This window comes from Agelaius tricolor, unplaced genomic scaffold, assembly GCF_023055355.1.
Source record: "Agelaius tricolor isolate 1412-34295 unplaced genomic scaffold, bAgeTri1.0.p SCAF_28, whole genome shotgun sequence".
Lineage (NCBI taxonomy): Eukaryota > Metazoa > Chordata > Aves > Passeriformes > Icteridae > Agelaius > Agelaius tricolor.
The window spans coordinates 6207713-6234410 of record NW_027269288.1 but is presented as its reverse complement, the minus strand read 5'-3'; the positions used below and the strand labels follow the sequence as shown (position 1 = coordinate 6234410).

General features: G+C 47.4%; 1 protein-coding gene across 3 annotated transcripts in view; it reads left to right on the top strand.

Annotated features, from left to right (window-relative positions):
• The window catches only part of PRDM16 (PR/SET domain 16), a 308987-nt gene that overhangs the window by 269287 nt on the left and 13002 nt on the right, over positions 1–26698 (top strand). For 2 of the 3 annotated variants that reach the window (XM_071448935.1, XM_071448933.1), the window contains exons 6-12: positions 1066–1264; positions 6838–6985; positions 8077–8230; positions 11942–13343; positions 16871–16958; positions 20734–20903; positions 23573–23650. In XM_071448935.1, the coding sequence (XP_071305036.1) occupies positions 1066–1264; positions 6838–6985; positions 8077–8230; positions 11942–13343; positions 16871–16958; positions 20734–20903; positions 23573–23650 (2239 nt within the window). The remainder of the gene's footprint in view (positions 1–1065; positions 1265–6837; positions 6986–8076; positions 8231–11941; positions 13344–16870; positions 16959–20733; positions 20904–23572; positions 23651–26698) is intronic. The other variant, XM_071448934.1, reaches the window with a different exon arrangement.

Here is a 26698-nt window from a genome sequence, read left to right as displayed (position 1 = left end):
AGCATGGCCACATCCCACGCCAGCATCCCCTCTCTGGGATGGATCAGCTCCACCTCAGCATCACCTTTGGCTGCAGCTCTCAGAATATTCCCACTCCTCCCTCAGAGATAATGCACAGGCTGCTCCTTCTGGGAGTGCAGCTGTCAGAAAAAGAGAACCTCAGAGCCTGGAGGAAGAGGGTAGGGGAGGACAGGGAAACGTGGCTCCAGTGACTCACAGGGGGCTGGAAAGCTTCTGTTCTAGGGTGGAGAAACCCAGAGCTATCCCGACTCCCTCACAGAGCTTGTTCTCCTGGAAAATTTACAGCTCTGAGCTGATTGTTTGGCTTGGCACCATGGTCAGGATGCTGCCTTGTAAACTTAATAATAGCTGCCCTCTTTTTAATTTGTTTGACCTTGACTACAGTAATTTATTATGTGCATTAGAACTTTTATAAAAAAAAATAAATAAAGGGGGAAAAAAAAAAAAAAGCAAAGAGCACAGCAACAAAGCCTTTGGCTCCCTGCTCTTCCTTCCATGGTGCTCTGGGCTGGGACTCCTCGGGCTGATGGAGCCCTGAGCTCCTGCAGTGGAAAATTGAGAGGAGAACATTAGACAGGCAATTTCTTAGAAAGAAGCTTCTCCAGGTTTGTGCTGTGGCAGTTTGCTTTTCTCACTATCTGTGTTTATATGAGCCTGGCTTGTTCCTTTTTCCCTGGCAGCCCCTTCTGAGGAAAACTCGTCCATAATTTCAAACCCCCTCCTTGCAGACAAGCGCAGCGCCCCGGAACGAGCCCAGAATTTTGCGTGTCTCCCAATCCCTGCAGGTCTCTCCATCCCAGCAGAGGCCAAGACACAAAGAAAACAAGATCTCCTCTGGTTGTGTGATCTGATTTTTTTTTTTTTTTTCTTTCTCTTAATGCTTAAAGTGAAAGCAGCTGCTGGCACAGCCTCCCTTGGGTTCTCTCCCCTCTCACTTGCGAATTCTCTCTTTGTTTGTTTGTTTGCTGGACTGGGGGAGCTTGGCTGCTCTCTGGTTGTGTTTCCCAGGGCAGGGCTGACCATGGGCTGCTGTGTGTGTTGCAGAGGAGCCCTCGTTCCGCTGTGAGGACTGCGATGAGCTGTTCCAGTCCAAGCTGGACCTGCGGCGCCACAAGAAGTACGGCTGTGGGGCCGTGGGGGCCCTCTACGAGAGCCTCAGCGACGACATCAAGCAGGAAGGTCTTGGAGATGGACAGGTCTACGAGTGCAAGGACTGTGAGAGGATGTTCCCCAACAAATACAGGTACCCACTGACAGCCAGACCCTCCTCTGGCCTCGCCTCTCCATCCTGGGCACAGCGGGGTGATGGGAGGTGGGAGGATGGAAGGGATCAACCTTTCCTTCCTCCACAGAAACCTTTCCTTCCTCTGTAGAAACCTTTCCCTCCTCCATAGAAACCTCTCCTTGCTCCATAGAAACCTTTCCTTTCCCCATAGAAACCTTTCCTTTCCCCATATAAACCTTTCCTTCTTCCATAGAAACCTTTCCTCTTTTCGTAGGAACCTTCCCTCTTTCGATAGAAACCTCTCCTTTTCTGATGGAAACCTTTCCTTTTCCCATGGAAACCTTTCCTTTTCCCATGGAAACCTTTCCTTTTCCCATGGAAACATTTCCTTTCCCCATAGAAACCTTTCCTTTTCCCATGGAAACCTTTCCTTCCCCCATAAAAACCTTTCCTTCCTCTGTAGAAACCTTTCCTCTTTCCATAGAAACCTTCCCTTCTTCCATAGAAACCTTTCCTTCCTCCATAGGCTTTAGGAATGTTCTTTTTGGGATAAACTTTTCCTTCCTCTATAGAAACCTTTCCTTGCTCCATAGAAACATTTCCTCTTTCTATAGAAACCTTTCCTGCCTCCATAGAAACCTTTCCTTCCTCCATAGAAACCTTTCCTTTCTCAATAGGCTTTAGGAATGTTCCTTTTGGGATAAACCTTTCCCTCCTCCTTTCCTTCACAGCATTTCAGAATCTTCTTTCTGGAATAAACCTTTCCTTTCTCCATAGAATTTTAGAATGTTCTTTTTGGGAGAAACCTTTTCTTTCCCCATAGACACCTTTTCTTCCCTCATAGGCTTTAGGAATGCTCCTTTTGGGATAAACCTGTCATTTCCCCACAGACACCTTTCCTTCCTCCGTAGAACTTCAGAATGGTCCTTTTGGGATCAACTTTTCCTTCCTCCATAAGCTTTAGGAATGTTCTTTTTGGGATAAACCTTTCCTTCCTCCATAGCATTTCAGAATGTTCCTTTTGGGATAAACCTTTCCTTTCTCCATAGGCTTTAGGAATGTTCTTTTGGGATCAACCCTTCCTTTCTCCCTAGTAACCTCCCCTTTCCCTACAAGTTTAGGAATGTTCACTTTGGGGCCTCTGTAGCCGTTGGGCAGTGTTTTATTCCACCTTGGTTTCACAGACCTGCGCTTTTCGTTGCCCCTTGGTAGAAGCACCCAAGGGTTGTTGGTGGGAAGTTTAAGGGGTTCTTTTCTGAGAGACCTGGGTAGGATCTTTCCACCATCTGTTCTCTTGTTCTGAAGGAAAAAACCACCAATATTAGTTCATGTCAACATGTGCATGAATGTTAATTTGAATGTTAATTGAATTTAAATTCAATTCTTGGTCATTTGAGATGAGTGGGTTTAAAGAGGTGTCAATGCCCTAAGAACTCCTAATATGGCCACAAGCTCCTATTTGATCTGGCAGGAACAATTGAAAAACTCTGTCCCAATCAAAATTTTTACTTTCTTTGTGTCCACCAAATGTTCTTGTGACAGCAATGTGAAAAGGAAAAAGAAGAAGATTGGAAGCTGGATAACTCCAGCTCATTTTTTAATTTAAAACAATTATTCAGTTATTATTATGATCATACGGTAACTGTAAATAAGAATTAAACTTTTCTTTAAAAGAGAAAATATTTAAACTCGGGTTTTAACTTAAAATCTGTTGTTTTTTTTTTTTAAAGCAGAATGCTGTATTAAAGCTGCATTTCCTTACTACCACAATCTTGGAGCTCTCTAATTCATTGTCAAAGTGAGACTCAGATAGTTAAATATTAGGAGCCAGCTTTAAAAGTTGAGGGTTTTTTTAAATCAATTTAAGATTGTGTTTATTTGCATCCTAAGCCTTGATAAAAGCCTTTATAAAATTCTATAAAAGCAGAGTTTTCTGTGTTTACCGGAGGCTGAAGTTCTCACATACTCATTTCTTTTGCCTTCTTGGGTGAACAAACCCTGTGTGCCACAACATTTCCTATAAAACTGTGAGAACTGGCAATCCCCTGTCAGGCTCTGCCTGAGCACGGCAAAAACCTCGAGGTTAAAGCCCCTGTTTCACTTCAGTTTAACATTTAAAAACCTGCATTTGTCACTTTGAACTTAATTACATTGATACTTTCAGCTCTTTGATCTGGGTGAGGAAGTGAGGGGGGAAAAAAAATCTATTTTAAAAGATGCAGAGAAAGGTGAAGGCTGCAGAGCATTCCCTGTGTCTGCATGGAAAAGAGCTTGGGAGTTGTAGAATCTGGGATGGATCCTGGGATTCCTGTGTGGGATCCTCTTAGCCCAGTGTGGTATTTTTAATCCTCACCTCGTGGCTCTGCATTGGGTACTCTCATTAGAAATAAGAGGCTGCAATTTTCTTCATTTTTTTTGTAACTGACAAGGAGAACTTCCTTCAAATGTTTTCAATATTATGAATTTTAGTAAAAAATCCAATTCTTTTATCTATCACTGTCAGGAGCTCTCTTTTCTTTGGCTTCCAGCACTCTCTAATTTTTATGTTAACTAGGAAATAACTAATTTTTATGTTAACTAGGAATAACTAATTTTGATGTTAACTAGGAAATAACCTTTTGAAATGTGTATGTTGTGTCCTATTTGTACCCTCTGTGTGTTCCTGACTCTTTAGGGGTCTGAGCTGGCACTGTGGCCTTGGGGTTTTTGCCTTTTAGACCCAATATTTTGGGATAAGTAACATGAAGATGATTTTTTGTTTACAAGGGAAAAGAGAGCAGCATCCTCGTTCAGCCTTTGACATGCTGGTGGATTGGTGGGGTGGGGAGGAAATGTCCACATCAGCCTCTCCCCCATCAATCTGCCAAGTTTAAAGTCACTAAAACACAAAATAAACCCGCTCAGAGTGCCTGGATGGTCTTAGAATATTTCAAAGTTAATACAGATGAAATCAAGGATGCCACTGGGGACCTGAAATTGAGCATTTAGCAGCTGACTAAATAAATAAATGTTTTGCTAATCCCAGTAGGTACTTGCCTCTGAACAGCGTATTAGCTTGTCCATATTTGCTCAAAATAAACTCATAAATCACAGTTAACAGGAGCGTATTTTTGGATGTGCATATGAAAATTTTGTGTTACTTTGTGTGTGTTAAAAATCTCGTCATTTTAAGAGCAGCATTTCTTGAACAAAATGAATATTGCTGCTTTCAAACCAGTGGGTTGGCAGTTTATGAGGGGCATGCCCATGAATATGAATTATCTATCTGTGCTCCAAGGGAGGAGTTTTGGGTGTTGAGTGACCAAGGCTGACAAGATTCCTGGGATCCTGAACTTGCCAGAAATGCCCAGGGAGTATCTTCCCTGAGCACTGGCAGGATTTTCCAGTAGTGCTGAGCTTTAATGTTTCTGTAAAAATACAGCCATGCTTTAAAGTTCTGTAGGAATGGTTTAATATCCATGTGTAGGGGTGTCAGGCAGAGGCAGATTCCATGTAAGCTGTTGGGTTTTATTTAAGAAGACACAGTAAGAGTAATGTTTGTAACTCCTGTTAACCTGCCCCAAAGGAAGGAAAGGATGCAGATTTCCTTCCCTTGTTTCTCAAGGCTGGCCTGAGATGTGCAGGATTTCTGGTCTGAGATGTGCAGAATTCCTGGTCTGAGATATGCAGAATTTCCAGATTGAGATGGGCAGAATTCCCAGACTGAGATGTGCAGGATTTCTGGCTGAGAGGAGCAGGATTCCTGGTCTCAGATATGCAGAATTTCTGATCTCAGAAGTCCAGAATTCCTGGTCTCAGATGTGCAGGATTTCTGGCTGAGAGGAGCAGGATTCCCAGCCTGAGAGGATCAGGATTCCTGGCCTGGGATGTGCAGGATTTCTGGCCTCAGAGATACAAGATTTAAGGCCTAAGAGATGCAGGATTTAATGTCTGAGAGGTGCAGGGTTTAAGGCCTGAATTGTGCAGGATTTCTGGCTGAGATGTGCAGGATTCCCAACATGAGAGGTGCAGAATTCCTGGGCAGGGAGATGCAGGATTTAAGGTCTGAGAGGTGCAGAATTCCTGGGAACTGAGATGCAGGATTTAATGTCTGAGAGATACAGGATTCCTGGGCAGGGAGATGCTGGATTTAATGTCTGAGAGATGCAGGATTTCTGGCTGAGAGGTGCAGGATTCCCAACACGAGAGGTGCAGGATTTAAGGTCTGAGAGGTGCAGGATTCCCATCATGAAACATGCAGGATTCCTGGGCAGGGAGATGCAGGATTTAATGTCTGAGAGGTGCAGGATTCCCAACATGAGAGGTGCAGGATTTAAGGTCTGAGAGGTGCAGGATTTAATGTCTGAGAGGTGCAGGATTCCTGGGCAGGGAGATGCAGGATTTAAGGTCTGAGAGATGCAGGATTCCTGGGCAGGGAGATGCTGGATTTAATGTCTGAGATGTGCAGGATTCCCATCATGAAAGGTGCAGAACTCCTGGGCAGGGAGGTGCAGGTTTCCCATGGCACAGGGAGGGCACTGGAGCACCAGGTGCCACCCCTGCCATGGCCCTGTGCCAGCAGCCACTCAGGATTGCCATCATCCCCCCGTTCTGGAGACTCTGCCAGTTGGCAGAAGGTGAAATTGCTGAGTGAAGTAATCAAAGATGTCTGACATTTAGAACTGAAACGTGTTTGCACCTTATCATGTTTCCTCCCAACGGTGAGTCCCTGTGTTCTGGGAAGCCGTGGGCCTGCTGCCCATGAAAATGGACACATGAGAGGCCTAGCAGCAGCAAATCTTTTCTTTCTCCAGGAGGATGCCACAAAAAGTGCCCATTTTTCCCTTCAGGGATCTCTAGGCTCATGGCTGGGTTTACTTTCCTTTTCCCCTGTGAGAATGGACTCAGGTCCATTTATAAGAAGTAGCATAAAACACAGCATCATTTTGAGGCAGAACAGGGCATTTTCCACCAATGAAATAAATCTCAAAAACCTCAGATGGTGTTTGGATGTCACTGCCCATCTCACAGTCAAGGGGCTGGAAACACAAACCCTGTGAGGAACCACTGAGAGAACTGGGGTGTTTGGCCTGGAGAAAAGGAGACTCAGGGGTGCCCTCATCACTCTCTACAAATCCCTGAAAGGTGCCTGTGCTCAGCTGGGGCTGGGCTCTTTCTCCAGGCACTGACAGAACCAGAGGACACAGCCTCGAGTTGCACCAAGGGAAATATAGGTTGGATATTAGGAAAAAGTTTTTCACAGAAAGGGTGATAAAGCTCTGGAATGGCTGCCCAGGGAGGTGGTGGAGTCACCATCCCTGGGTGTGTTTACCAAAGCCTGGATGGGGCACTGGGTGCCAGGGTTGAGTTGAGGTGTTGGGGCTGGGTTGGACTGGATGATCTTGAAGGTCTCTCTCAGTCTAGTAATTCTGTGAATTTTATGAGCTGCTCCCTTCCTGCTCTGAGGCATCCAGAAACTGGAAAACCCCCAGGCCCCACAGCTGGTTCTCTGTCACCATCTCTGTCACCATCTCTGTCACCTCTCTGGGTCTCAGACCTGCCTCAGTGCCTGCTCTGGGTGCTCTGAAGCTCAGCCTGTGTCTCTTTGCCAGCCTGGAGCAGCACATGGTGATCCACACCGAGGAGAGGGAGTACAAGTGTGACCAGTGTCCCAAGGCTTTCAACTGGAAATCCAACCTGATTCGTCACCAAATGTCTCACGACAGTGGGAAACGGTTTGAATGTGAAAATTGTGTTAAGGTACAGTGAGAACATGGCCAGCCTGGGGGATGCACCTGGGGGAGGGTGCTGGGATTTGGGGGTGCAGGACACAGTGTCCATGGGGGGATTCACCTGGGGGTGCAGGACACAGTGTCCATGGGGGATTCACCTGGGGCTGCAGGACACAGTGTCCATGGGGGGATTCACCTGGGGGTGCAGGACACAGTGTCCATGGGGGATTCACCTGGGGCTGCAGGACACAGTGTCCATGGGGGATTCACCTGGGGGAGAGTGCTGGGATATGGGGAAAAGGGTACAGGACACAGATTTCATTAGGGGATTCACCTGGGGGAGGGTGCTGGGATTTGGGCAAAAGGGTGCAGGACGCAGTGTCCATGGGGGGATTCACCTGGGAATATGAGCTCTGAAGGAGGTGCCACAGACCTGTTCAGCCATGAGCACCCCACACTCAAGGAGATGCCACAGACCTGTCCAACCATGAGCACCACACACTCAGGGAGCTGCCACAGACCCATCAAACCATGAGCACCAACACTCAGGACTCAGGGAGGTGCCACAGACCTGTCCAACCATGAGCACCACGCACTTGAGGAGGTGCTACAGCCAGGCAGGTCATGAACACTCAAGGAGGTGTCACAGACCTGTCCAGTCGTGAGCACCACACACTCAGGACTCAGGGAAGTGCCACAGACATTTCCAACCATGAACACTCAAAGAGGTGCCACAGACTTGTCCAACCATGAGCACCACACACTCAGGGAGATGCCACAGACCTGTCCAACCATGAGCACTCAAGGAGGTGCCACAGACCTGTCCAACCACTAACACCACACACTTGAGGAGGTGCCACAGACTTGTCCAACCATGACACCACACACTCAGGGAGGTGCCACAGACCTGTCCAACCACGAGCACCACACACTCAGGGAGGTACCACAGCCTGGCAGGGCACGAACACAGCTCTTTCACAACCTGTTCTCCCCTATCCACCCCGCGCTCCTCAAACCACGAGCAGCACCGCAAAAAACCCCTCACAAAACCAGTTTTCCTCACGCATGCTCTTCTCCTGGTGCTTTTCCCCCCCTCCTGAAGGCGTCTTTCCCCCGCAGGTGTTTACGGACCCCAGCAACCTCCAGCGGCACATCCGCTCGCAGCACGTAGGCGCACGGGCCCACGCCTGCCCCGACTGCGGCAAGACCTTCGCCACCTCCTCGGGCCTCAAGCAGCACAAGCACATCCACAGCACTGTCAAACCTTTCATATGTAAGTTGTCACGGCCATCACCAGCCTGTAATTGCAGGGATCCTGCAGGGGCCCCCCAGCCCTCCCATCCCCGGCCGCTGTAATTTTATAGCTCAGAGCACAAGATGAATTTTTTTTTCTTTTTTTTTTTTTGCATGCTCCCCTGTTTTTTCAGTAAACATTCGTGGCAGTTTTTGACTTTCTTGACAAGTTAAAAGCTGAGTCTCTCAGCGGTCACAGCGATGCCATTTTCTCATATCTTTTCTTTCTCTCGTCTTTTTTTTTTTTTTTTTTTTTGCCTTAATCGCTTTCGAATGTTCCTGTTGGTGACATAAATAAATAGCTGGCACAGCCTGATCGAAATGTTTTACAGGGGTGCCTCAAATCCTGGAGCCGTTGTAAAGAGCTTGGAATAATCACAGAGATGAGAAGGTGTTTTTTTTCCAAAAAGAAAGTTTTTTCTTCTTTATTTACTGCATGTTTCATCTAGATAATGCTGGGAGCCAAATAAACAGCAGATGAACTGTGTCCTCAGCGCTCTCTTTGGTGGGATATTTCCAGAAGGGCATTTCCCCTGGAGAGCCACCCATCTCAGTCCTTGTCATTCCCAGGGCTGTATATTTTTTTAATTGACACAGCACCCTCTGGGTCTGGATAACTGTGCAGGGAGGTGGATGGTGTCACAACAAAGCTCCAGGAACTTTAGGGATCACTTCCTGACACTTCAGAACACGTTGCTCAGGCACGGGCCGGGATCTGGGTTTGATTCCAGGCTTTGATGTTATGGTAGGGAAGCCACTGAACCCACTCCTGCCTTTTTTCCCCCTGTTGGAATAATGGGAACAGCATGGAGAAATATCCTGGGAGACTCATTTCATTAATGTCCCGAGGTAATCAGTGTCCTGAGATAATCAGCTGGGTGTCAGCAGAGGAAGAAGAAACGCTCCTCTCGCTTGTTTTGCTGCAATCTTTCACTGGGCACATGAAAGGGATAATTTGACTCCCAGGATTGCTGCAGGGAGATGAGGGATTTTTCCTCATAATCTCCTCACTCTCACCTCATCAGAATTAGGGAGTTGTCAGAGCAAATCAGAGCGTGGAGCAACTGCAGAGGGATCCTGCCTGGACAGATGTTGTCAGGTTGTTTTGTCCATCAATGTGGAATCCATTAACAGCTTCAAATCCACAGGCGGGATTCACCGGGAAGTTGGTTCTTGGTTTTTTCCCAGTTCAGTGGAAGAAAAGGGGTCTGTGTGTGGTTGTGTTTAATTTTTTTACAAAATTTGGCTTTCAAAAGACCCCAAACCTGTAACTTTCTAACTGCAGAAATCAGGAGGGCAAGAGAGGCCATTCCACGTGGAGTTACTAAATCATCAGATAACTGGAGATTTAACAGAAATTTTCCAGTTTTCCTTATTTTGGAAGGCTGATGTGAGCTCTCAGAGCTCTAGCACGTCTCTTTAGGGAATTTTGTGCAGTATTTATATATCTAGCAAAAACTCCTGGGGTGAAAAATGGAAGAATTCTGGAATCATAGGATGGTTACAGTTGGAAAAGCCCTCTGAGATCATCAAGTCCAACTCTTAACCCAGCACTGCTGTGATCATCACCAAACCTCATTCCTATGAGCCACATCCACAGGTTTTTTTAGCAATTCCAGGGATGGTGATTACTGATTCCCTTGGAAAAAAAAAAAAAAAAAACAAAAAAGCAGAGATTGTTGTATTTAAGAGACAATCATGGAAATAAAATTCAGTAGTGCTGAATTTTCACGGAAAATAAATTCAGTAGTGCTTCTTTTAAGAGCTCTGTTGGGAAATTTTTTAAGAAAACCTTTTAAAATGGAGTAAAAAAGCCAAATAAACCTTTTCTTTGCAAGTCTAAGGTAGCTGAAATAATACAAAAGCCATAAAACTCTGTGTATGCACTAAGAGCAATTCAGGAGACCTGATCCAAGGTCTTAAAGTTATTAGGATTGGCTCAATAATAATCCAAATAATCCAAAAATTAGGATTGGCTCAAACATCCAAACTCTTGTGATGACTTTCTTGTCCTGTTTGTGTTTCCCTGCAGCTCTGGGCCGTGTCAGGGCCAAACAATTAAATACTCTGGGGACAAGACAGCCTGAATTGACAGTGCAGTCAGAAAGCAGAGCCTTCAGTGACACTCCTTTGGATTTTGGGGTGCTTATCTGAACTGAAACGTCAAATTAATTGAATTTTATCCACCTCTGCTTTGAATTTCAATTGGAATTTATTGTATTATTGTATTTTCAGAGCTGCTAGTGAAATACTCTCCCACCAGTCATTCGATATTTGAGCACTGAAGTGAATCCTAAAGATTTAGGAAACGTTTAGGAGAAAATACAGGGGACAATCATGCTCACGTGCACCTACCAGTAAAGCTGGGAGGAAGGAAGGAGCACTGAGCAGTCCCTGAGCTGGAGTGTCAGAGCTTGGATTCATGTCCTTGCCTGTCCAAGCCCAAACAATGTCCTTCCCCTGCTTTGTCTCAGTTTCCCTGCTCACAAAAGGGTGATAACAGCAGCTCCCCGGGGGAAGGAGTGTGCTAACTCACCACCACATTTATTCCCATGTTGAAAGAGGCACCAGATAATAAAAAGTCGCTGTGTTTTGATGTGTAGAAAAGTTTGGGGTGGGATTTCTGTCTCGCTTTGCCCTGTTTCTTCCGCAGCAGCAAGTCTGGAGGTGAAAAGGGGTCATAAAAATCCATGTTTTGAAAGCTTGGTATTTACAGGTTGTTAGGGAAAACGCTGATGTGGCTTCAGTTAGTGGGGCAGGGGTGTTGGACTGATTTAAAGGATTAAAAAAAAAGATCCCATTCCTGGCAGAAGCCAGGCCTGGCTGGCAGGGGATTTATAGAGCATCCCCCTGCAGGGGTTATGTACCACTGAGGGCATTAAGGAAGGGCAGGTTTGATTAAATGAGGCAAAGTTCTTCTCCCTCCAGCCCTCAGTGCTTCCTGCCATACTAGCACTAATGGGAAGCAGATGAGCTGGGATAAATAGATGTTGTCATTAAAAATGTATGATTAGGGCAAAGATGTTCTGAGGGAACTGGAGCATCTTCCCTCTGGATCTGGGCTGGGAGGTTTCTTCAGCCTGGAGAAGGTTGTGTGGAGGTCTCACAGCACCTTCCAGGGACAGCAGGGGAGACAGGGAAGATGGAGAGGGACTTTAGTGTGACAGGACAAGGGGGAATGCATCCAAACTGAAATTTGAATTTAAGTTGGATATACAGAAGAATTCTTCCCTGTGAGGGTGGCAAGGCCCTGGCACAGGCTGTCCAGAGAAGCTGTGGCTGCCCCTGGATCCCTGGAAATGTCCAAGACCAGGCTGGACAGGGCTTGAAGCAACCTGGGAGAGCGGAAGGTGTCTCTGCCCATGGCAGGGGATGGGATGAGATGGGCTTTACACCCCTCCCAACCAAACCATTCTGTGATTCCATTATAATCTTCCCTGAAAATTCCCCCAAACTTGCAGCAGAGCTAGCACATCCCCTCAGATTTCTGTGGATTGAGAGATTCTCCAGGATGGGCTTCATCCAAAGGGAGAGGCGGTGATGTTCCACTGCTCTTCAGGGCAGGGAGATCCCAGGGATGGAGCAGATGGGGCGGTGTGGGGGCGGGCTGGTGAATCCCACAGCGAATCCCTGATGTATTTTCCTGTTAATTTCATATGGCTTTTGTTGTTGGTTCCTGTTGACGCTTTAGGTGAGGTCTGTCACAAATCCTACACGCAGTTCTCCAACCTGTGCCGCCACAAGCGGATGCACGCGGACTGCCGCACCCAGATCAAGTGCAAGGACTGCGGGCAGATGTTCAGCACTACCTCCTCCCTCAACAAGCACCGGCGCTTCTGCGAGGGCAAGAACCATTACAGCCCCGCCGGCATCTTCGCCCCCGGCCTCCCCCTCACGCCCACCTCCATCATGGACAAATCCAAGCCCTCTCCCAACCTCAACCACGCCAGCCTGGGCTTTAATGAGTATTTCCCGTCCCGCCCGCACCCCGGCGGGCTCCCGTTCTCGCCAGCACCTCCAGCATTCCCTGCCCTCACCCCGGGATTCCCGGGGATTTTCCCACCTTCTCTGTACCCCAGGCCCCCCTTGTTACCGCCCACGCAGCTGCTCAAAAGTCCCCTCAACCACACTCCGGACGCGAAGCTCCCCAGCCCCCTCGGGAACCCAGCGTTGCCCCTGATCTCTGCAGTGAGCAACAGCAACCAGGCTCCTTCAGGGGAGGAGAAATGTGAAAGCAGCCTGGAAAACTCCTACCTGGAGAAGCTAAAAGCCAGGAACAGTGACATGTCCGATGGCAGTGACTTTGAGGATGTCAATACGACCACGGGCACGGATCTGGACACCACGACCGGCACCGGCTCTGACCTGGACAGTGACGCGGAGAGTGACAGGGACAAAACGAAAGACAAGAGCAAACAAATGGAGACCAAGCCAGATTTTGTCAGCAGCTCGGTGTCTGCCAGCTCCACCAACACCACGAGCGAGATCCCTCTCTTCTATTCTCAGCATTCCTTCTTTCCTCCCCCCGAGGAGCACCTGCTGCCCACCACGGGCGCTGCCAATGACTCCATTAAAGCTATCGCCTCCATCGCAGAGAAGTATTTTGGGCCTGGCTTTATGGGCATGCAGGAGAAAAAGATGGGTTCGCTCCCGTATCATTCCATGTTCCCCTTCCAGTTCCTCCCCAATTTCCCCCACTCCCTCTACCCTTTCACGGAGCGGACCCTCAATCACAACTTGCTGGTCAAGGCAGAACCAAAGTCACCCAGGGACCTCCACAAAGTCGGTGGCACCAGCTCGGAGTCCCCCTTCGATCTCACCACGAAGCCAAAAGAGATTAAGCCAATCCTGCCGCCCCCCAAGGTCCTCCCAGCCCCGTCCTCAGGGGAGGAGCAGCCACTGGACCTGAGCATTGGCAACCGCATCCGAGCCAGCCAGAACGGAGGGAGAGAGCCACGGAAAAACCACATTTATGGGGAGAGGAAGCTGATGGCAAGTGAGGTCTTACCTAAGATTTCCCAGTCCCAGCTGCCTCAGCAGCCTTCCCTGCACTACGCTAAGCCATCGCCCTTTTTCATGGACCCCATCTACAGGTATTAACATACCCTGCCTTAAGCCCTTCCCTAACCAGCTCCTTTTCCAGCTGACACCACACCCTGAGGCAGGGGAGGATGCAGGTTGGTTGGGAAGAACAGTTGAGCATCTCCTGTTGTTGTTTGTACTTCTCGACACTTTGAATTTCCTGAATGGAAAGGCCTGAGTAATTGCAAGGAGCCCTCATAATCAGTGTGTAAAGAACACATCCTTATTTTGATAAAGAAGAAACTTGACCTATTTAAGGACTCTCCCACGAGCCATCACTAAGATGGCACTTCTGCTGGAGAAATTCCAGAGGTTTGATTTGATAAGAATGCAGAGTTCAGATTGCCTTGGAGCCCTGGGCTCTCATGGCTTGGGAATGAGTCAGGAGCCCTGGGAGCCTGGAAATGCAGTTCTCCCACTGACTGTCTCGAGGGCCTTTTGTGAGCCAGTTCACCTTTCTTTCTCCCTCCCTCCCTTTTCCTTTCTAATGCCTTTTCTTGGGTTTTTTTCCCGTTCAGAGGAGCTGCTGGTGCAGACCCAACCTGCCGAAACATGTTACTCTTGGAGTAACAAGTACTGTGTAAACACATGGTAGCGTGTTACTACCCAGATCTCTCCCAGATAGATTTCTCACAGATTTATCTTTCTTGGGAGATAACAAGGCCTTTCTGGTGTCACTTGAACAGATGGTTCTGAGGAGGGCCTGATGTGTTACGTCAGAATGAGCTGAACATGGAAGGCGTGTGTAGAGCAGGCGGGGTGAAGTTATCCAAATGTCAGCTCAACTTCCAGAAGGAATCAGTTCAGGAGGAAGCAAAAAGGGAAGACTTTTGCCTCTTGTTGCTTGAGAGGTTTTTATAAAACCTGTTCCCAAAGGAAAACTATTATAACTTTGTGGTGAGGGTAACAGTAAATTTGTGTGTTACCCATCCTGGCATTGCCTTTGGATAAGGTGGACATGGCATGTTTAATTTTAGCAAAGCCCAGTGAAAAGGCATGTCCTGAACTAGTTTGATTTAGACATTAACACATCTAAATTAGCCATTACCATGTCTAAATGCTTCACAGCATCCATCTGGATACGTGTGCTTGTCCTGGAGCACTCCTGGATTCCGTTTGTGGAGGTGAATGCTTTGTCCTTGCATTCCCTGTGCTGAATGCCTGGTGGTCCTTGCTGTGCCCAGCCTGCTGGAAGGTTACTGGCTGTTCCCCTGCAGGATCTGCCTTGTCCCTGGCGCTGGAAAACCTCAGAGCCACCATGGTGTGAGGGCGGGATGGGCGCTCAGAGGGCTGCGAGCACCACGACAGCCCAGATGTCACCACCGGCCGCTGCCGCAGGGCTGATAACGGTGGGAAAAAGTGATGTCAGTGTCTGGCCAGGCCAAGGAGCTGTCGGCTGGGATGAGGATTAGTGAGCCCTCACTGCTGGCTAAATGAGTGTCTCTGGCTCTGCCAGCTCACGGGGGCGACATGCCCACACCATGCTGTAGGGGATGGGGACACCTCCCAGCTCTGGAGGTGCCGTGTCCTGCCTGGCACCCACCGTGGCCATCTCCTCCTGGAGAAATCAGGCATGGTGTGAACAGTGTTCGTGAAAAGTACTCCTGGGGAGGGGGGGAAAAAAATATCAATAAATGGGATAGAAAGGCAAAAGAATCCTTGTAGGGTCCTGCCACCTCTGGGCATTCTCAGCAGGAATGCTGAAATAACACGGCTTGGAAAAGCCGCTGCCAATTAAAACAGCGGCCTCGGGAAAACCGTAAAGGCCCAGAAGACAGATGGAAGTGAAGGATGGGGGCATCGTTTGTTGCATTCCATGGGATGCACATAGTTTTAGTCATGTGTTAAAATAGAAAGTCAGCGGTGGCGTTGCTTGCGAATCAGACTTCTGATGTAATGAGCGAAACAGCCCAGCTTCCAAGTCCCAGCTTGAAAAATATGGAAATATTTTGTTTCTAAACTTCCCTTTATCAGACTCTCTCACATCATTTGGCTCCTTCGTTTTTTTTCCTCCCAAAGGCCACTTAAATCCTTGACATTTTCTCCTGGTGATATAATTTAATGCGGCCAGACAGTCTGAAATGGGGGCAGTTTTTAGCTCAGCCCGTGGGGGTGACGTTCTCAGGCACTGGGCTGAAACCTTCGGCTTAATCCTCCAGGCGCTGCGGAATTCGGCTCTGACGGGGACGTTTGGACCTTGTGTTTCCATTCCTGATGCTGGGAGATGGCAGAGCTGGGGAAATGCTGTCAGTTCCCCGGGTTTTACGCACACGGAGCAGGCAGGGCTCTCCCCAGATGGCTCTGCTGGGATCAGGGATGTTCCTTTGTGGAGAGCAAAGCTGGGCTGGTTAGAGGGGCTCAGGGAGTAACTTTTTACTTATTCTTTGGTTTTTCTGGCAACTCAGACCCATAAAAGCACGTACCTTCCAAAGCCCCCTAATTCTGGCTGTGTTTCCAATCCTGCTCTTCTCTTTTCCCTCTACCCAAGAAGAATTAAATGCAGATTAAGCACAGTTCGCTGACTGCACTCGGCAGGGCTCTTCTTTAAACTCTTTGGTAATTTGATCCACACACCAATCAGCTGAAATGCAGCAAAAATAATTTGCTCTCAATTTATGCTAGACTAATGTAGTTAAAATCACTCTTACTCTTGGATTTTTGCTGGTTTAGCTGGATGGACTCAATTCCAACCGTTTAAAGATGCAGCTGTGTTTGTTGGAGTTACTTCCTCAACACTTTTTTTTTTCCTTAGAGAACATCTCAGTTTGTCTTTTTTGTGATTCCACACCTCCATTTCCCTGCAAGTAGAATATTTTGTGGAAGCAAAGCCAATATTTTCAAAAATAGGAGCCTCACTTTAGGGTCATTTCTGCATCTCAGATGCTTAAACATGAAATATCTGAGTGGGCCAAGGTGATATCAGAAGAACTCAGGTTTCTGAGCCACTTCAGAATTCTCCCACCAGTCCCTCACTTTTTAAATCGTTGTTCACATGGGCTTGCCAAAGAAACTCAATGCAAATTATGTCTCAGCTGTGAGGGAGGAAACAAATATGAAACACCTAATGATTTCAGCACGCTTGGGGCTGCAGAGTCTGGCCCAGTGTTAACTCTTCAGATAAATGCAAACTCTCAAAGACATTTTTTTTTTTCCATGCGGGGGCTGCCTGCTGTGGACCCTAGAGCTTCTCCTGCTCAGACAGTTTTGCTCTAAATGCAAGGTTTTCCATGACCTTTCACAACAGCAGAGGTTTACAAACCACTGCAGCAGAGCAGGAGCAAAATTTTTTCTTAGTCATCAGCCTGAAGGCTAAAAAAATTACTGCCCAAAGGAGGGGATTGGTGCTCATGTTATTTCCAGCGCTTTCTGCCCTCTCTGCACAATTGCAGGGCAATTGTGCATCAGAATCTGTAGTGTCCAGGAGGAGGGGGTGTAAGACATTTGTGTGAGTCAGAGAATAACCCTGTGTGCAATTTCAGCCCAGCGTGGCTGTGTGGGGCTGCCTGTGGGGTATGTAACCCTCTGTGTTGTTGTCCAGCAGGGTGGAGAAGCGGAAGGTGACAGACCCCGTGGGTGCCCTCAAGGAGAAGTACCTGCGACCCTCCCCGCTGCTTTTTCACCCCCAGGTAAAAGCAGCGACGCTGTTGATGGAATGCTGGGGTGGAGCTGCTGCACACTGGGAGCACTGGGAGCACTGGGAGCACTGGGATCAGGCTCCTCCTCACCCTAGGGCCTGACTGGAAACTCCACTGTTCTCCACTAGTTCTTTCCAGATACATTTAATTCCCAGTTTGAGGATGATGGCAGCTGTGCCTTGCTGCTTCCTTTGCATTGCCAGAAACCCAGGGATGAGGTCTGGGCAGCTCGTAGGCTCTGCCAAACTCCACAGCCCACGATGCCTGTGTGTTTTTTCCTTTGGGAACACCTGGGGAGGCCATTTGCAGTGGTAGAAGGTGGAGAAGGGCTGCCCAGCCCCAAGGCAGTGGCATTTTTCACCTTCCTGAATTTCCCACACCATGAGGGGAGTGTGGCAGTGCCGGGCAGTGGGTTCAGCTGTGTGTGTGACAGTGCCCAGCTATCCCCATCCCTCCTGCTGTGCCCAGGCTGGGATCCCAGCTCCCTGCTCCTCATTGTGCTCTCCTTTATATTCACAAGCATTGTTCTCCCCTGATAATGTTTCCCACCTTAGATAAATAACCTGCAGGTTTGTGGAATCTGGGTCCTGGTTGCTTTCACAGCTAAACTTAGTTCCCGCATTGTTTCGCACCAGCCTCAGAGTTTGGTTAATAACTTCCCCTGATTTTTCCTTCATCCAGCCTGGATAATGGTGACAGGCTGGCCAGGAACATCCTGTGTTTGTGTGGCTTAGAATAGTGGGGATATCTGCCTGTAAAGAATCTGATAGCAGGGAGGAGCCAGCATGGCAAAGCAACCCAAGGAGACGATGAGAAACATTCAGACCCCAAGCAGGAGCAAGCTCTGGGTGGAAGGTTGTTAACATTGTTCCTGAAACCCTGACCACGTCCTCTTCCCATGGCAGTGAAAAGATCTGCAAGGTCTGGTTATCTCTAGCTGCTTATCACACAGAATAGCCTCAAATCCACAATCACTCCAGCCCAAAGCTTCCTGATAACTGATTTTTAATAATGATTTTTAATAAGGCGGGCGCTGTGTTCCGATCGCTCGATCTGGAGAGGCGCCGTTCCCATGCTGCAGTCAATCAGGTATTTCAGACACAGCAAAGGAACACGAGGCATTTGTTCCAGAATATGGGAGATTTTTACCACCAGATCCCCTTCCAGTATTATCACAGAATCCCCAGTATTAATGTCCTGAGCTGGAAGGATCATCCAGTCCAACCTGTGTCCTGCACAGGACACCCCAACAATCCCACCCTGTGTCTGAGAGCTCTGGCAGCCTTGAGGCCGTGACCATTCCCTGGATCCAGCATTGCTAAGAATTCTGGATCCTGGATCTTTTCCTAAGAAATCACATTTTCAGGGTTCCTGCTTCTGCTTTCTTCATTAGGACCAACGTTCCTGTGCCTGGTCAGTCACAGTCACGTTCTACCCAGGCTTTTCTCACTCCAAACATGAGTCTGGTCTCAGCCTTTTCCTCTGTGACTAATCCCCAGCTCTCTCAGAGTGCCCTCACCAGGATGTGATGAAGCCAGAAGATGTGATAAAAGCGTTCAGGAGATGTTTCCTCTCTCAAAATGAATTTCAGGCAGCTCTTGTTTCTTAGCCAGCCGTTGGCAGAAGTTCCTTTGCTCCCTGGTAGTTTTCCTACATTGTCTATTCCAAATGAAACTCTGGACAACATAAATAACCAGTGTAACTTTTTGATAACTTAATGGAAAGCCTTTCCTCACCTGTTAAGTTTCTTTTCTTCCCCCTTTCTGTTTTATTATAACCAGGCAGTTGTTCCCTAAATAGCAAAGTGCCTTTGCCACTGGAGAGGCTGTGGCCAGTGTTTAGAATTTTAAAACCAGCCTACGGCTCTCAAGCCAGCAAATATCTCTGACTAAGTGCCTAAAGAACAGGGCACAACAAAGGAGAGCTCCAGGTACCTTGGTGAAGGGCTGAGAGCTCGGCTCTGAAAGGTCCGGAGAGCTTTTTAACGTGATGGTTTTGTTGCATGACTGGCAGCTGGGGCAGAGCTGGTGCTGTAAATGATCAAGTAACCTTTTCAAGTGGCTGGTGCTAAGTATTACTTACTATTTATCATGGGCTGGGAGCCTCCAGCTAAGGGGCTGTGGATCTATTATCGAGAAATGGGGGTTACTACTCCTCTTTTTTTACAGCTTATGAATGCTTGTCAGCCCTCACAATGTCTTCGGGGGTGATTAAGACAACTTTTTTTTTTCATAGCCATATATTTTTAAACAATATCTTGGCTCTCTTCCCCCTCTGCCCCCCCCTCCCCAGTCCTTTTAAAGCCCAGTTTAATAAAGTGTAAACGTGCAAAAGGTCAGCCCTTCCTGTACAATCGAGCATCTCGGGGTGATGTATGGCTTCCTACTGCCTTCCGCTCCTCGCTGCCGCCCCGGCTGCCTCCGCCTGTCCCACTGATGTCAGCGCAGCCAGGAGGCAGCTTTATTGCTGCCTTGTTTGTTTTAGCCCCCTCTTCTGCCCCTGGTATCTCCAAAGTGCTCTCAGGAGTGCACGAAGCTGGACGTCGGAGGAGCCGGCGTCGTCCTCTGAGCCGCGCTGCTCTCTCGGACTTGGATTTCCTGCTGCGCTGTAACGAAAGTAAAAGTGCTGTTCTTTAGGCAGGATTTTTGTGCAGATTCATTTTTTCCTTTTTTCCACATAGCCCAGGTTCACTCTTTCCTTTTCTGCTTTCTCCTTCTCTTGTATCTCCAGGGTTTTCCCTTTCTCCCTCTTTCTGGCGTGGCGTTGAATCTCGTGTCTGTGAGAACAAGGCCAAGTCACACAAACCAAATCTGATCAAGCATCCAGGGACATTCTGCTTGGTGCCCGAGCTCCAGGCCTGCATGCCAGCTGCTCCCACCCCAAAGGGGTGTGTAGGTGTTGCCCAGAACTCACCCAGCCACTGCTCACATCCAGGGGTTTGGCTGGAGCTCCCTTTCACTCCAGGAAACCCAGCAACCTCCCACCCATCCTTCCATCATCTTTAGGAGCTGCTGAACCTTTCCTACCCATAATTAAAGTGTTGGCCTCTTCACCAGCAAACTCCCTGTGGATCCACTCCATCCTGAGCCTGATCCCAACTCCTCCTCTTCCCAGCTGCTCCCTCTTCACCCCTTCCACCTCTCCTCTCCTCTCTCAGCTCCCTGAGCAGCCATCACACATCCCTCCCTCTCCACTCTGGCCAGGATTCTTCTGCTTCAGGCCCAAAACTTGCCTGTTCCCCCTCTCCTGGGCTTGTGTCCCTGCCTGCCCACCCACCCCTCACTGCCCTGTCCTTCTGAACCCCCAGAATGTTGTAGGAGAAATAAGACATCCCAAGACTTTTTGGTTTGGACTTGGGTACTGAGTTCTACCTCAGGCATCTGACCATGGTTTCAGAGCTTTCCTGGTAAAAAATTCAGTTGAACTCCTGATAGAAAATGGATGTCTTAGGTGTGTTCTGAGATAATTTTTGATCCGAAGTGCTGAAAGTGATCACATACACACTGCAGAAAGTGAACAAGTGCTCATTTCTGGGACCTAAATGCCTGGCTTTGCCAGTTGTGCCTTTCCTGCTTTCTCCATGACCAATACACTACTCCAGTCTTTCCTGGCTGGATCCAGTGGCTCCATTTCCCACTGTGCCTCCAACTTCCAAGAGAGCCAACACCAGCAGGAGGCATTGCCCAACCAAAACCAGTGTTTTGTGCACCAGACCTTGCCCTTCCTGGGGATTTTTCTGACAGGAGCTATCACCTTGTCCTTGCAGATGTCAGCCATCGAGACGATGACAGAGAAACTGGAGAGCTTTGCAGCCATGAAGGCAGACTCTGGCTCGTCCCTGCAGCCCCTTCCCCACCACCCCTTCAACTTCCGATCGCCGCCGCCAACGCTCTCCGACCCCATCCTGCGCAAGGGCAAGGAGCGCTACACCTGCAGGTGAGCTGGGCACCCCACGGCATCCACACTGACCCCCAGGGCATGGAAACATCCCAGGGTGTTGGAGTAGCCCAGGATGTGCCAGCCCAGCTGGGCAGCTGCGCTGGGCACCAGCAGGGAGCGGAGCAGCTCCGCGCTGACATCTCCGCCAGGAGCGGTGGAGTTAGAGCAGAGCTGGGATGACTAATTCCCTCTGAAATAGCTTGTTTTGTCTGGTAGGAAATCAGCATCTTCTGTTTGCTTTGTAATTTTTAATAACCTTGGGAGCAGATCTGGAGATTCTCAAGCAAACCCAGCTCCCCAGGCCAAGTCTCTGGCGTGCGGCGGCGAGCGCCGCCGTTCCCAATGCCAGTCCCGGCTATAGCCAACCTCAGCTATGGAAAAACGATTGGATTTAAAAAAAAAATGGCATGCAGGAAACGAATTTTCAAACTGTTCTATCCACAGAACTCGTCACGTACCCATCCAGCTCCAAATTGGAGCAGATAAAGGGTATTTAATAATAAACCTCCATCTGCTGTGGCAGTTTTACCTCAAAGTTCTCATGGTGGCTCCTGCTGAGGGGACTTTTTTGGGTGCAGAAAGTGGGTACAAACTTTGGTTGATGTAGCTCTTATGTTCAACTTTGCCACAAGAGCTGCGGGCTCAGATTTCAGTTGGTTATTTAGAAATTTGAGGTTTTTACTTACGAAAGGGACTAAACTTAAATTTTAGATGTACACTCACAAGTTAACATTTGGATTTTCATTGCTGGGGAACACTCACATTAACTGTTCATCTTCAGGACAGCTGAAGGTCTCTGAAATAAGCAAAGTCTGTCATGGTTTCCTCCTACAAAAGGAGTTGTTATTTCCCAATTAGTGTTTTTATTTATACCTTTTTGATTTTACTATGAACTGGATTTATGGGGGAACACAATTCCCTCCTTTATTAATTTCCTATGGCTGCATTTCCTTGCTCCAAGCAGCTGTCAGCCTCCTAACCCATGGTGCTGCAGCCTTTATCCAGAGAAAATTCTGTGAATTCCAAGGATGAAAGAGCAGATTCTGTTTGATGAGCACATCAACAGGGCTATAAAGGAGATGCAGAAACATCTCAAGTGCCAATCTGCCCAGGCAGTGATTAAACCCTCTGTTCCCTGATGCAGGAATGCTGTAGTTAAACCCTGCCTTCAAGTGCCTTGTCCACACTTCCTTTGAACACTTCCAGGGATAGTGATTCCACCACCTCCCTGGGTATCCCATTCCAACTGTCTGACAAGCCTTTCTGTGAAAAAAAAATTCCCAAGTACCCAATCTAAACCTCCTCTGGTGCAACTTGAGGCTGTTTCCTATTGTCCTGTCCCCCCGTTCCGTGGGAGCAGAGCCCGACCCCACCTGGCTGCACCCTCCTGTCAGGGAGTTGTAGGAGTCAGAATGTTCTTCCTGAGCTCCCTTTTCTCCAGGCTGAGCCCTCCCAGCTCCCTCAGCTGCTCCTGGTGCTCTGTAATCCTGTGACCCTGGGGTAGGAGATTTGTCCTCCCCATCAGGGATGAGCTCATGATGGGAGCGCACAAAGGGATTTTGGGAGTGGTGTCAGAATGAGGGGTGCAGGTGGTGCTGTGGCATCTTTCACAGTTCTATTTCCCCAAAATATCCAGTCTTATTTGCAAAGCCATCCTTTGAAATTTGTCTCTAGCTCCATTTCTCTCTCAGCAACGCCTGCCCCATCCCATGGCATTTCTAAGTCAGCATTTCTTATCTCAAGGTTTGCACACAGAGGTGAGCCTTCTGTCAGGTTTGGAGAATTCCCTACAAATCCATTTCCCCACAGCATCCTTGGGCTCTCCTGATGGTTTCCTTTGGTTCTCTGTGACCGTGTTCACAGGGGTTCTTAGATGAGGGAAGAGACGAGGATCTGACTCCATGTTTCAGAAGGCTTGGTTTATTATTTTATGATATATATTACATTAAAACTATACTAAAAGAATAGAAGAAAGGATTTCATCAGAAGGCTGGCTAAGAATAGAATAGCCAAGAATGATAACAAAGGCTTGTGGCTCGGACTCTCTGTCTGAGCCAGCTGGACTGTGATTGGCCATCGATTAGAAACATCCAACATGGGCCAATCACAGATCCACCTGCTGCATTCCACAGCAGCAGTTAACCATTGTTTACATTTTGTTCCTGAGGCCTCTCAGCTTCTCAGGAGGAAAAATCCTAAGGAAAGGATTTTTCATAAAAAGATGCCTGCGACGGTTCTCCTGATCGTTTCCTCCGGTTCTCCTGATGGTTTCCTTTGGTTCTCCTGATGGTTTCCTTCAGTTCTCCTGATGGTTTCTTTCAGTTCTCCTGATGGTTTCTTTTGGTTCTCCTGATGGTTTCCTTCAGTTCTCCTGATGGTTTCTTTTGGTTCTCCTGATGGTTTCCTTCGGTTCTCCTGATGGTTTCTTTTGGTTCTCCTGATGGTTTCCTTCGGTTCTCCTGATGGTTTCTTTTGGTTCTCCTGATGGTTTCCTTCAGTTCTCCTGATGGTTTCTTTTGGTTCTCCTGATGGTTTCCTTCGGTTCTCCTGATGGTTTCTTTTGGTTCTCCTGATGGTTTCTTTTGGTTCTTCTGATGGTTTCCTTCAGTTCTCCTGATGGTTTCCTTCAGTTCTCCTGATGGTTTCCTTTGGCTCTCCCTCTCCAGGTACTGTGGCAAGATCTTCCCACGCTCGGCCAACCTGACGAGGCACCTGCGGACACACACTGGGGAGCAGCCTTACAGGTGATGTTGTCCCCCATTAAAAAAAAAAAAAACCCTTTCCCAAACACTCCTCACTCACCACTCTGGTATTTCCCCCCCTCCTCTACAAAGCTGTGCCAGCAGAATACCACAGGCCTGGAGCATTACACAGAGTGATTCATAGGGTTGTATATTATGTGTACCAGCCAAAAATAATCAGGCTTGGCAGCTCGAAGATAGACACTTAACTTATATTTAGATGTATGCTGGCAAATGAGGGCTCTGATTTGCAGTGTTGTTTCACACTCACGTTAACCATTCATCTCAAGGACAGCTGAAGGTGCTGAATGGCTCTGAAATTCAGGCTGGTTTGAAGGGCTTGCCAGGACCTTCACTGCTGGGGCTGGCTGGGTTTTCTTTTTTTTTTCTTTTCTTAATGCACATCAGAGGTGCCTGGAGTAGGGGATCAAAAAGACAAAGGCTTCAGTTTGATTCCTGATGGTCACGGATTAAATTTTTTTGATTTTTTTGTTTTTTTGGATGTCTATGAAGTCACTCAAGCTTCTACTTAAGAAGTCTAATTATGTATAAAGTAGGAATTAATAACACATGAGCAGTGTGCTATTAATTCCTATTTTATACGTAACATACACAAGGCAAATTCTTTTTATAAAGAGAAAATGCAACATGCAAAAACGTGCTGATTTACCTGCCTTAAAACTGAATTTTGGTAGTTTCCGAGCTTAAATCATGGAGTTTAAAAGGGAGAGCTGGGAGGGGGGGGAATCCACACAGAGTCTCACACGTTTGTGAGTGTTTAAGGTGGAAGGCTGAGCTATTTTCTGTTAGCTGGGGACAAGGTGATGTGATTTTGATGCTTTAGTGTGCACAGGGACAGTGTCCCAGCCCAGTGTGTTCTGTGGCTCCTGCCCAAGTCAGGGCTTTAAATCTGAATAAAACTCACAAGAAAATACATTTAATATGTGTGCCTAGCTATATAAATAACTATTTCTCATGGAAATCTTCCCCCCCAGCATTTTCTCCCACCGAGTTGCAAGCAGTTTTAAAAAAATCGAGGAAAAAAATGCCTTTTTTTGTTAGAATGAAGTCCAGAAATGAGCAGACCTGAAGGAATGATGAATTGAGAGCTTGCTGCAAATCAAGCCTTGTGTTTGCCATGATGTGAGGGAGTGTTTTGCAGGTTGTCAAACAATGGTAACAATTCCATTTCGTTTTGGGTAGCTGATATTGCAGCGTTTCATACACAGCCATAAGTTCACAACAAAGCAAATGGAGCAGTTATTAAATAAAGAGAAACACAAATTTATGAGCAGCAAAAGGCCATGTGGTCAAATACATCACATTTTTATGCTCAGTTTAACCTAAGAATTGACTCTCCCACATTGTAATCCCTGCTACACTGAGAATCACGTTTATTTTCCATCCAGCATTTTTAGTGTAGACATTAGGTAAATTAAAAATACACCACCACCCCCCAAAGCAGACATATATTTTGGATTATACCCCTGCTGTGGTGTTTGGGGTTGTGTTATTTGATATGCCCGTGCATTCCCTGTCCACTGCAACTCTCGTTCCTGATTATTCCGAGATCCTTAGTTCAGTTTTCTTCCAAAAAAGGAGACTTGCAACTTAACAAAGGTTAGGAAAATAAAGATTTATTTGATCTGGTCTTCTCCCAGAAAATAGCCTGTGTGGGTTTTTTAGAGGTCTGACTCCTGGACAATGTTGCATTCTAACAGCACTCCGGAGAGCCGGGGCTGCGTTCACAGACGAGCTTTAATTATCATTGATTTGCTTTTCCTCTCAGAGAGCTGAGATTTGCAGCTTTGGCAGCCAGGCTTGTTTTGAGAGCTTGGTTTTTAAGTGCTGACTTCAGGCAGGTACAAGGAGGTTGCTGATTTCTCAGTGTTTTACTGTTGTCTCCTTTGCAACTTTGTTTTTGATTGTTTAATTTTTTTTTTACCCTACATAAAAATATTTTTATATATAATAATTTCAGTATCAATCCAAATATTAATTACTCTGTTCTTAAAGAGAACAGGCTAGAAAATAAGGTGGTTTGGGTTTGATTCCTTGTGGACACTGATTAAATTTTTTGGAGTTTTTTTGGGGGGGCTATGAAATCACTCAAACTTCTATTTAAGAAGCCTAATTATGCATAAAGTATGAATTAATAGCACATGAGCAATAACGAGGCAAATTCTTTTTATAAAGAGAAAATGCAACATGTTTTCTGAAGAGTGAGAAATACCTGGTGATACACTCCCTAAAAATCAAATTATTTGAAAACACTGCAAGCCCCTGTGCCCTACAGTGAAATTCAACATGTTTCTTTTCACTCTTTTTTTTTTTTTCCTGCACCAAACCTGAAATTCTGGACTACGTATTTCAGAATTCAGAATAAAAAGGCCCTTGGAGGCTTTGTGTCCTGTTATCTGCATTAAGCTGGAACCCAGAGCCACAGCTGACATCTACCATGTCATTTAAATTGCACATAGTCCAATAAATATTGAAAATATTTCTCATTTTCTGGTATTCAAAACGCAGCCTGAGCTCTCCCTGCTATAAATGCACTTGAGGCTGAGGAGTCACTCAGAGGGAGAGTTGCTATCTGTGCGGGCTTTTTTGCTTTTCCCTGCAATTCTGCCTCTCCAGCTCACACTGATCAGTGCAAAACTTCATGAGAGTGACTCAGGAAATGCTCCCCACATTCCCAGGCTCTGCTTTGTCCCAGGTACCCAAGCTCCTGCAGCTCCCAGGATTTCCTGCCCGAGCTCCACAGCTCCAGCCCTGTGCCTCCCTCCCACTTGGGATGTTTTCAGCCCTTTCAGCTGATAAGGGAGAGGCTTTGTCGGGCTGTTTGCAGAGCAAACACCGCTGCCTTGGAGTTTTGTTCTTCCCCTCCCTTGCTGTTCACCCCTCTCCCTGAATTTCAGCTGGTTCCTCTGCCTGGGCCATTAATTTAGATTAAAACCAGCAGAGCTCCCAGCACTGACCCCTCTGGGACCACAAATAACGCCGGACATCTCCCTCATCCCTTTGCACTCCCTGCTCCTTCCCTGTACCCCT